Genomic DNA, 12,412 nt, shown 5'->3' with positions numbered 1-12,412 from the left:
ACACTACAACAAAGAGAAAAACTTGGAGTTGTCATTTTTTATAGGTTATTATGGTAGGATTTTTTCTGAGCTGATTCACTTGAGATTGAATTGGGCTGAATGCGGAACGTGAACTAAAATAATTATTATCTTCAGTGTAATTTTTGCATTTTACAATTTCATCCCAGGGACCAGATTAGACCCTATGGTGGCCCACAGGCCATGTTTGACACTGTGTTGTAGAATATGATGGTATTTCCACGTTCACTACAGAGCCTCTGAACGTCCAAATGGGTCATATCTGATGACCATGAAAAGATGACAAACTGTATTTTACACCAGTTATTTACATGTACTGATAGGATTAGTGGATCAACAGGTATTAAACAGTTTAGATCAGTAGATGCTTTAGTTCGCCGGTCCCTGTTTGGGTCTTTATGGGTTAAGACCATATTAAAAGCACATATTGTTGTAATATAATGCTACCAAACATGTAGCTCTCAGTCATCTGAACAAACATTATCAATAGCGCCATTAGAGTTGCTACTGCGAGGAAGTTTAAGGTACACAATAATATCACAGACAGTTGAAAAGATAATTAAGTAAAGAACTAAAAACCAGAAGTGATGGATAAATGACATACCGTTTCTCTCAAATTCACTTCCAGTGAACCTTAATCCATTATCTGTTTATAGGTTCTGCAGGGTGTTTCGTAATGGAACCGGATGCACTTTGTGCCTCACAGACATCAGATAGAATGACTGTAATAAACTGCTTTGAAGTGGCACAGAATCAGACAGAGTTGGACTTTTTCAGGGGGTTAAAAGCTTGTCAATGAGGCCATGGCCTTCAGTGAAGAGCTGTAATTATTCTGTCCAATGACTGAACAGACATACAGTAAAAGCTCTGAGCAGCTCAGTGTTACTGCTGCATCCTGTCTGAACATCCCCATTAAACAGAAAAAGACGAGATGGTACCCAAAATATACATTTAAAAGGAGAGCAGCAATATTAAAGCATACTTTCACTTGCGTTTAAATTTAGTGATATATTACAAACATGCAATGAAATTTAACATATCTGTGAACAAGCAAAACAAAAATAATAATACAAAAATCAACAATCAAGACAATCTTAGAAAGAAAAACAGCACAACAGTGTCATTTACATGCCCAAAAAGGGGTGGGAAGAAGTGCATCTGATTTAATCCTGCCCCTTCTCCATAAAATCTGAATAATGTATATTTATCTCCCTCTTCCTTTTACATTACTCTTTTATATTTACGCATATGTATATATATATATATATATATATATATATATATATATATATATATATATATATATATATATATACACACACGCACATATGCATCCATATACACATACATACGTACATACGTTTATACATATACACACAACATACAAGTAAACATACACACATACACATATAATCTTTTACCATTGCATTTCTTAATTGTGCTGGGAAAAATATAAATAATACATAACTAAAAGAAAGAAATATATACATAAACAATTGTGAACATAGTTGCAACATGGTTGTAGAAAGGGTCAATATGTTTTAGGTTTTGTTAGCTGTAAATTCCATCCACATTCAAGGACACATTGGAAGAGGAATAATGACTGATAATGACTTAAAATAATGGTGATTGGAATTGTGTTTTGGTAATGATATGATTTTATAATGATACACATATTTCATCAGTAAACAAGATTTCTTCCTCTTCTTCATTCATTCATTCATTCATTATCTAAACCAGCTTTATCCTCACTAGGGTCACGGGGGTCACTTGGAGCCTATCCCAGCTACTTATGGGTGAAGGCAGGGTACACCCTGGACATTTCACCAGTTCATCGCAGGGCTGACATATAGAGATAAACAATCATTCTCACATTCACACCTATGGGCTATTTCACCCTCTTCTTCTTCTCCTTCTTCTTCTTCACATTATTATTATTATTATTATTATTATTATTATTATTATTATTATTATTATTATTATTACCACCTCCGCCAAGGAGGTTATGTTTTTGCCAGGGTTTGTTTGTTTCTTTGTTTGTTTGTTTGTCTGTTTGTTTGTCTGTCCGTTAGTGTGCAACATAACTCAAAAAGTTATAGACAGATTTTGATGAAATTTTCTGGTCTGCGCCCCCCCCGTGGGCCCCCCCACCCCCGATCACCACCAAAACTTAATCATTTCTTCCTTATCCCATTTCCAACAAACCCTGAAAATTTCATCAAAATCTGTCCATAACTTTTTGAGTTATGTTGCACACTAACGGACAGACAAACAAACAAACAAACAAACAGACAAACAAACCCTGGCAAAAACATAACCTCCTTGGCGGAGGTAATAAAAATGAACTCAGTTAAAAATTAAAACTTCATTCAGTCACTTACTGAAGAATTAAACACACTGGGGTTTTTGTCCAATAGAGGTAAAACCATATCTGATGTGGTCGTTGTCATACCTGAGTTTCTTCATGATATGAACAGAAACTTTTAGGTCTTTTCTTGAAAAAGAAATGTCTGGTGTTCATTATCATTACAGCACATTACTGCCCCCTACTGTTAGGGAGCGTGAATGGACAGGGGTCAGCTCCATAAAAATAAAGCACAGGATTGATTGGCATTATTTTTACCCAGACAAAGGCCCATGACCCACTGAAAATGGGTTTCAGACCCACTTGTGGCTTGCAACCCACCAGTTGAGAATCACTGATCTAATGCACTCATTCGCATTATGGAGGAATGTGTAATAAACTGAGATGACAGTGAAATCTTAGAGTAAATGTTTAAGTCCACAAACCTGCTACATCGAACTCGATCTCCAGTGTGACCTTATTGGTCAGCGCTGCGTCTCGGAGAAGCTGATTGGCCTCCTCCAGAGTTCCATCCTCTGTGGGGATTCCGTTGATCGACAGAAGCCGGTCCCCGACTTGCAGAAGGCCACACCTGCCACATGAGTAACCATGGCGATATGAGAAAAAAGCAGCTGGTAAGTGATGTGAGTCAGACAAGGATTTGTGTTGACACTGTTCTTCTAAACTTAGAAATAGATAATGGAAGTGTTTTAGATGCTTTATGCCTTATGTATTAAATGTTTATGTTCTATTATTCAGGACTGTAAAATAGTGCATCAGGAAAATGATTGACCTTCAATGAGCACATGATCAGAAGGACGTAGGAAAAAGAAAACGGAAAAAGATAGAAGCTGAGGTTAAAGGTGTATAATGTGTAATACTCACCCTTTGTAATAATGTATAATGTTTTAATTTTCAGATGACATTAATTACATAAACATTTTAAGGTGATAGCTGCAGTTTATCCACTCCTTTATCATGAGGTACATTAAACTGATAATGAGGATAAATGAGGGTAAATCTTGAACTCTTCTAAAGGCCTGTCAAATGCCCAGGGTCACTACTGACCTTAGAGCTCCATCAGTTTGACCTTACTAGTACGGTGACCCATGGGGAACCAGCACAGATATTTGTTGTGTATTCACACATACTGTAATGCATTTGTCCAGCAGTCATCGCCAAAGCCTTCACGTGATTCTGTGCATGGCTACGTAATTATAAGGCTATTGTATTCCAAAATTACTAATATCTCCCAAAACATTGGTTCTAACCAACTTACCATTTTTGCTAGTCTGTTCCTCGACCAAAAACACATAAGTATGCCAACCTGCAGCAGTCAGCTCTTTCCAGATTTTGTGTGATGTCCAAGATACACACACAAACAGTGTCCACTTCCCTTTTATAATATAGATTATTATTATTATTATTATTATTATTATTATTATTATTATTATTATTATTATTATTGTTATTATTGGTGGTGGTGGTGGTGGTGGTGGTCCATACCCTCGTATACACCTGCACTGTGCAGGTGCCTGTGATATCTGAACTGAACCTTTTGGAACTAACCTTAAATTAATTTCACAGTAAAGGTATTTTGCCATCGCTCCAGCAGTGATTGCTTTCATTTTCCCCGTCATTTATCCTGTGCAGGCTAAAAGTTGAACATACGTATATGCAACAGATTCTCAAAAGTTGAATTTGATCTTAAGGTCTTTACAGCAGAGTCTTTATTTCACATGATTAACCCATAAAGACCCACACATCCACCATTGACCAAATCCATCTACTGATGTAACAATTAAATACCTGTTGATCCACTAATCTTATCAATCCATGTAAGTAATTGGTGTAAAATTCAATTTGTCATCTTTTCATGGTTATCAGATATGACCCATTTGGACATTCAGGGGCTCCGTAGTGAATGTGGAAACACCGTCATCTTCTACAACATTGATTTACCAGTAAAACCCATGGAGCTGGATCAATGACAGTGGGTGGACACACTGGGTTTATGTTCAGTTAATGATATCTTTGCTGAAAAAGTCACTTTAGTCTGTTTTTGATATAAAAACCATCAACTATAACCTAAGCTTTTATGAACATCTATATGACCAGTAAATTAAATGAGGAAAATACCTGAATTTCACAGAAAAAAATGCAAAATAAAGATAATATCACAATAAATGGTAATAAATCAATTAAGAAAGGTTAAATATAGAGAAAAATTCATTTGGGAACTGCCACTAAAGTAGTACTGGATCTTTTTGGGTTAATATGTTAATATGTCTGCCAAAGTATTTTTCAAATTGTTGTTTTGATCCTGAGTACTTTCATACAAAAAGGGACTCCAGGCAATGTTTAATCATTTCTGTCTGTCCAATTGGCCAATGCAAATTTATTCAAATATTTTTCGCAAATTTGCTCAACTTCCTTTCTTGTCTTAGTGCTATATGGAAAATATGCAACCTGCATGTTTCATAAATAAGGCAATGATAATAGTTAAATATGTTGTTAAAATGCAGTTTTGACAAAGCGGTGCCACAGTCAGTTCTTTCCTTCTAGTTTGATGTCCTTTTTTTTTTTTATTTAGTGAATTGTGCCCTACAAAGCCTTTGGAATTGGCTCTAAGGTCTGAAGTGATTACTGTGTTTGATGGTAAAATTAGAGCCATGATCCATGACTCTGTTATTACAGCTGTTGTCTGACGCTGTAGATTTGCAGAGCGACTGAGATTGTCACCCATCTGAATGACACACACACACGCACGCACGCACGCACGCGCACACACACACACACACACACACACACACAGTTTATGTTTCCTCCATGAAGATGTGGGTGGGCGACCCGTGTTAATAAACCTTCAGACATTTTCATTAGGATCTTCAGAGGATTAAATGGCTTATCAACCCCCACATTCACTCGATCATTTCTATCTCGCCAGTTCCTCTACTTTCCCTTTTAGAACCTTCAAGTTCACATCTTCATCTTCACCTCTTGATGAACCCTGTTTTGTTTTCTTTTCTTTCGTCACTGTCTTCAGAATCACCTTTTTCCAGATCCTCACCTTATCTTAGGCTACGTTCAGAGTGCAGACAAATGTGGCTCAAATCCAATTTTTTTGCCCATATGTGACCTGTAACCCATCTGAAGAGCACAAATCAGATTTTTTCAAATCCGACCCAGGCCACTTTCATATGTGATCCTAAATCCGATACATATCTGATATTTTCAAATGCGACTTCAGTCTCAATGGCCAGGTCACATTTAGCCGACCTTTACGTCATTGAAATGCGACAAACATCACAATTCTGTGTCCCAGGAGGAGGAGCAGCGGGAAAAGCATACTTACTTCCGTAAACACAGTGCGTGCTTGCGTGGTCACGTATTACATCAGGACATTTTTTGCACATGTGGGTCACTTTAGGGTCACATTCAGTTCATACTCAAAACTGATAGAAGTCACATTTAATGTGTAATATGAATGAGCACAAAAAAAAAATCGGATTTCACCAAAAAATACGAATTGTGCATTAAGACCTGCTGTCTGAATGTAGGCTTAGACTCATTTTTCTTTAATCTGCAGACATTTAGTGCATTTTTATTTTTCACTTTTTTCTTCTATCCAGTTTTCTATCCATGTTCAGCCTTAACAACAGAGCCTTAGCAAAAAAGAACATGTATATATTCTGTGAATACTGCTGAATGTAACAGGTACATCTCTGTAGCACATATGAGCTATTTTTGTTACCATTTGCTGTTAACAGTCTCCTTTAATTTACTTTTGCTGTGATAGAAACAATGTTATCTACAGCTCACTGTTCCCAGCAAATTCAACAAATTCAGCACTCCATGCCACACTAATTGAATCCATAAAGACCCAAACATCCACCATTGACCAAAATACTCATGTAAAATTTTCAGTACCTTTTGAAACATGTAAATAATTGGCGTGAAATACAGTTTGTCATCTTTTCATGGTCATCAGATATGACCCATTAGGACTTTCAGAGGCTCTGAAGTTACCATGGAAACACTGTCATCGTCTACAACATTGATTCACCCAAAAAAAACATGGAGTTGGATCAATGACAGTGGATGGGCACACTGGGTTTATGTTCAGTTATGGATATCTTTCCTGTTAAAGTCCCTTTTTCTTCAGTTTTCTTTGTTTCTGATATGATAAACCTCAACTTAAATCTGAGTTTTAATAAATATCAACATGATCAGTAAATAAGATATGGGGAAAATAATTAATTTTCACTGAAAAAAGGTAACTGGGTCTTTCCATGAAACTGGGATCATTTTGGTACCTGGCACTTTGCCAGCTTTTTTAGACCCAAAAATAAAAGAGAAATTTAGACATATTTCCCCCAGAATGTACCTAATGATGACGTCAGATAAATGCAAAAAAATTATATTCTTGCTCTGAGCCATTCCAAAATTAATGAATTTTTAATCCAATATTGAGGCCAAAAATAGGACCAAAATTGGAACATGAAAAAGTACCTAGGTGTCAGTGCATTTGATCTTGAAAATATGGCTTGAAATTGTTTTATATACTGCTATAAATAAAGACACTGTGTTAAATTTGAGGATCCTTGTTGTTTTTTCTAATCCAGACATGCAGGGTTTTTATATAGAAACCCATGTCTATGCTACATGCAGATTTTTGTATGTGTGTCAAATAAAAATGTGTTAATCTGAAAAATAGTTTCTCTTATTATTCATTTTTAAAATAGACCCAAAGTGCTTCTAAACTTCCTTGATAACATTAGTCTACATCTTATTTGACTTTTTAGCCCCTCTGTCCTGCTTTTAGGGACCAGTTTCATAGAAGCACCCAATTACAGAGGATATTCTAAGAATAAATAGTGATAAATTGTCAATGAAAGGTGAAATAGAGAGAAAATTGCATTTGGGAAGTGCCATAAAAGTAATACTGGGTCTTTATGGGTTAAACACTGCAAATATATACTGCATGTACAGTCAATGTTTGATAATGGTAAAGGTACAGATCCTTTATGAAAGCTGCTTTTTGCTCTTAGTCTTGTTTCTGTCTAACCTGGAAGTGCTGTATTTGCGTTTTCTTCCATACGAGCTCCTTGTCAGTTCTAACATCTAATAACTTTAGTGACAAAGCTCCTTAGTAGTACAGGGTACATATATATATATATATATATATATATATATATATATATATATATATATATATATATATATATATATATATATATATGTGTGTGTGTGTGTGTGTGTGTGTGACAGTAAAATATCTTATCTCACCCACTGGAAAATCAGGAAAAAAAAAGATTTACCAGATTTCAGTGCACTTGTTCAAGCCCAAACAGACTGGATTATTCCAACTAAGAAGTTAAAATGAACTGAAAAACATCAAAAGCACTTCTAGTTTTTTGGATAAAGTTGTTTAATTGCCCATCTTTAACATTTAGCAAAAAAAACTTTTCATTATTGGTTTGTGAAATTAAAAGGTAAGGTTAAAAATGAAATGAAATACTGAAATTATTGTTTTTACTGTTCATTTCTTCTATATTTGAACTACTCCACTATTTCATATCCTTATTGTTATGGAATATTCTATTTTGATTATCAGTTGCAGTGCAAAAATTTATAATGTAGTACTTTTAAAAGGGAAGAAAATTAACACTGAGTCGAATTATATTTGACTTTTTGTTGGTTTGGCCCTCTGATACAACTTAGGTTTCTCATGAGGCCCCTTGGAAAAATGTAGGCTATTGCCCACCCTGCGCTAAAGCATCTGTGTACTCACTAGATGTTATAGTTCAGAGGTCATGGACAAGTTCTTCACCATTACTGCTTTAGCAGTAGCACTATTAACAAACTGACACTACAGCAGTTTAGCTACCTGTGCTAGTAACATTAATCCTACAAACCCATTACTCAATGCAACCCCTTTGGGCAACGGTCAATGTAAATACACTGATAAATAGGACATGTAAAATGATTACTGGCAGAACACTGGGCTCTCAGGACTTTAGTCAAGTTTCTGTAAATCCAATGGAAGGCTTTAAAGCATTAAATGTATACCAAATTTCATTTATAGATCATAAAAGGTTGCGATTTAAGAAGAGGATGACCTCGCTGCTAGACAAGACTAAGTTTTTAATGTGTGTAAGATGTGTTTAGGTGTACGTCAGGGTGGTGTGGTGGGGTTTATTTGGGTTCATCCTGTTAAGCTAAAAGGAAGGCACTTATTGATTCGTCTGGTTGAGCAAGGGGAAGCTAGCTAATTAGTGTTGTTAGCATGGGCGCTAATGACCAGGTGGCCTCAGGGTACAGAAACACACCCAGCACTTAGAGAAGCTGTTAGAACGATGGGAACATTAATCAGTACACACACACACAAACATGCACGCATGCACACACACACACACACACGCACGCACGCACGCACGCACGCACGCACGCACGCACACACAGATAAACAAACACACAACTATGTAGATGCAATACAGACCCCTGATAAAGTGGTGAGATGTAGCAGAAGTGCCACAGATGTTGCAAATATGCGGCACCTAAGAACACAAACACTTTTATCTGCTTATTTGGAAACCTACATGAGATATACATGCAGTACATGTATATCTCCTCCTGGTGGATTGTGTTGTGTGTTTGTGAATTGGGTCACTAAAGCTGTTTTCAGACTGACAGAGAACCGTGCTGGTGCCAGTTCCTGTACCTAATCTCGAGCCAGCAAAAGTGTTCACACTGAAAATCAGAGAGTTCAGGAACCAAAAATTTCGCATAATGGTTCACGGGCAAGCACTTCAGTTCCCGGTGTAACTGGTGCGGGAACCAGCTCCGACACCAGGCTGGCTGTTCCAGGCTGGTCTGTTTTAGACTAACTCTAAATGTAAATATCAAATAACTTTTGTTATGATGTGGCGCTATGGCAAAAACATTTGTTTGATTGATTGATTGGTTGATTGTTGAGGTTTGTGCACTCACCGCTCTGCAGAGCTGTCTGGCTCTATGAACCTGATGAGCGGAGGAGCAGACAGTGTTTCCGTGGCAAATATTCCTCCCTGCAGCTGGACACCAAAACCATTCAGTGGGTCACCTGTAAGGACCACCTCACTGGTCTCCACATGAACCACCTGACCACCTGGGCCCACGGAACTGGACGCTAAGGACACTAAAGAAAGAAAGAAAGAAAGAAAGAAAAAGACGGAAAGAAAACAGAAAGAAAGAAAAGAAGGATGGAAAGAAAAGCAGAAAGAAAGAAAAACAGGCAGAAAAGTAGAAACAAAGAAAGACAGACAGACAGATAGTTAGCACAGGTGTTTCTACTCTCAGTGAAGGCAGATTTGTGTAATAAAAGGCAGACTGAACCCACAGGAACTCTTGTGCTCTTTCTTCCTCTGCCGTCGTTTAAGTAGCGAGTTCCTGGGACTCATGGGAACTGTAGTCCTTGGCAGGGTGCTGGAGCTCTGACTGCTGGGGCCAGATGTGGTCGTAGAGCCAGGAGAAAAACTAGCTGACACCAGAGCTGCACAGACAAAAGACAAAGAGAAAAATAAATGCAATTTAATGCCATAAATCAGAGGAACAGAATTAAGAATGAAAGAGATGTGTACAAACGAGACACAGGATGAAGGAAATCAGCAATTAAGCTCCTACTAAGTATGGCTTTCACAGAGCTCACTGACTGTTCATGGTCAAACAAGGAAGACATTTACGCAGTACTTCAGTTTGCTTTCATGTATCATTATTCCTGTTAATAAATAGAAATAGTCAGAGGAAGCTGGGGTCTGTCTTCTAACACCACAGAAGAGTGGACAACCATTTCACAAATACATGCAGTGCACTTTAGTCTGTTCTTCTGTTCTGTTTCACTGTGTTTAGTATCAAGACCGTTGGTTTTAATCAGTTGAGTTAAAGAGAGTGAAATTTATGATAACGTGTGTCAGAAGTATATATACTGTATATACTGTAAGTGGAGGACAGAGGTACCATGACATCACCCACTGGTATTTTAAACCCGTATTAATCTAAACTCATAAAGTCCTAGCGCTGCTTTTGTGTCAGTTCCCAAATAACATTTTTTCTTTTTTTTTTTTCCTTAAGTAATGCATCAGCATTAATTCTAATATCATCTATAGTATTCTGCATTTTTAAGTTAAAATGAGGTATTTTCCTTTATTTAATTTACTGGTATTGTAAATGTTCAGAGCATTATTAAATCACAAAACAGAAAACTGAAGAAAAAGTGACCTTTTTTGTTTTAAAAATATATCAGTAACTGAACGTATAAACCCAGTGTGTCCATCCACTATCATTTGTCAAACTCCATTGGTTTTGCAGGTGTATCAGTGTTTTAGAAGATGACAGTTGTTTCCATGGTAACTGACCATGACTATTCATGACCATGAAAAGATGATAAACTGCATTTTACACCAATTATGTGCATGTATTGATTGGATTAGTGGATCGGAAGTTATTACACAGTTTAGATCAGTAGGTGATTTTGGTCACCAGTGACTGTTTGGGTCGTGGAGGGTTAATACATTTAATGGAGCAATAATTTATATATGGGCCAGCACTTTTTCTGGCACCATCATGTACAACACATAAAATGTCTTATTAAGCTGTTGGGCCACCACACATCTTCAGAAAGGCTTCACTGCTCCACAGTCTATAATTAAACAGTCTATGAATGAACTCTAAAAAACACATATTGTTATCCTCATATCGTAATTACCTAAATAATCCACTAATAGTCTGCAAACCTGTTGAATTCAGGTGTTTCTTTTCTAACAGGGGTCTGAGATGCAAAACAATAATGACAAATGTCATAATATAGATTTATATTGGGATAAATATCATATTGATTATTGATATCAATGTTTCCATGTCAAATCCTCATGAACAGGACATCTTACAGCTGTAGACATGATGTGTCCCAATATTTATGTCCATATAGTTTATAAACATCAGTATTTCCTTAAAGTTTAATGGGAGATTTTTCTTCCTCAGTGAGATGTGAAGAACGTAGATGGTTAGTTGTGGTAGAAAATTATTATTTACAGTCAGAGCAGGAAAAATATTTTTGAAATTTAGAGGTAGAACATTTAAAATCAGAGTAATGGATAAAAAACAACAAAAAAACAAAAAACAAATCCATGTTGAGAGAAATGAAGTCAAAACCATCTCTGAGGCATTGTGGAAACAACAATAACAATTTAAACCAAACTAACCAATGCAATGATATTTATCCCAGTACAAAACTATATTATGACATTTGTCATTATTGTTTTGTATCCCAGACCCCTGTTAGAAAAGAAACACCTGAATTCAATATGTCCATATACTTTTGTCCACATAGTGTATGACTAAGGCCAGTGGTTCTCAAACTTTTTACAGTGGAGTACCCCCTGAAAGATACTTTCTAAGCCAAGTACCCCAACTCTCACTTCAGCACATTTTATTGAAAAAATGAGGCAAAATTTGTTCCTGTGCAAAAAGTGTCTTTTTTTTCCAAAACTTTGTAAATAAACAACATATATTTAACTTTAATATATTAAAAAATAATAATAATTACCTCCGCCAGGTGTAACAGCAGAGGTTATGTTTTCATCGGGGTTTGTCTGTCTGTCTGTCTGTTAGCCAGATAACTCAAAAAGTTATGGATGGATTTTCATGATCTGCCTTGGCGGAGGCCTGCACTCTCTGAGTGCTTTTCTAGTTATAAGTAATTTTTGTGTGCAAAACATAAACTGTAAAGTGCCCTCCTTCATTAATAAAAATAAAGAAATTGGTCATTAATGAATAAATGAACCTTTCATCAACCAAAAATAATTACTTAATTACTCAAATAAACTCATCTTGAATAATATAAAATAGAAATGTTCTTAAAATGTTACCAAAGTTTAAACAAGATGATTGATGATAAAACTAGGAGTGTCCATTTTATCATATGAATGATTTTATCATGTTTTATATTTCAGCATTAATTCTCATTATTTATTTTTGTATTCAGTACATGATGACTTATGTAATGTAGTT

At 36.2% G+C, this 12,412-nt stretch overlaps 1 protein-coding gene across 1 annotated transcript in view; it reads right to left on the bottom strand.

Annotated features, from left to right (window-relative positions):
• Positions 1-12,412, bottom strand: part of grip2b (glutamate receptor interacting protein 2b) — a 388,052-nt gene that overhangs the window by 44,017 nt on the left and 331,623 nt on the right. The window contains exons 11-13 of the mRNA XM_030134467.1: positions 9,744-9,896; positions 9,356-9,542; positions 2,809-2,954 (exon numbers count right to left, since the gene is read on the bottom strand). Coding sequence (XP_029990327.1) covers positions 2,809-2,954; positions 9,356-9,542; positions 9,744-9,896 — 486 coding nt within the window. The remainder of the gene's footprint in view (positions 1-2,808; positions 2,955-9,355; positions 9,543-9,743; positions 9,897-12,412) is intronic.

This window comes from Sphaeramia orbicularis, chromosome 5, assembly GCF_902148855.1.
Source record: "Sphaeramia orbicularis chromosome 5, fSphaOr1.1, whole genome shotgun sequence".
Taxonomy (NCBI): Eukaryota; Metazoa; Chordata; class Actinopteri; order Kurtiformes; family Apogonidae; genus Sphaeramia; species Sphaeramia orbicularis.
Note: the sequence above shows the minus strand (reverse complement) of the source record. Positions and strands in the feature narration are given on the sequence as shown.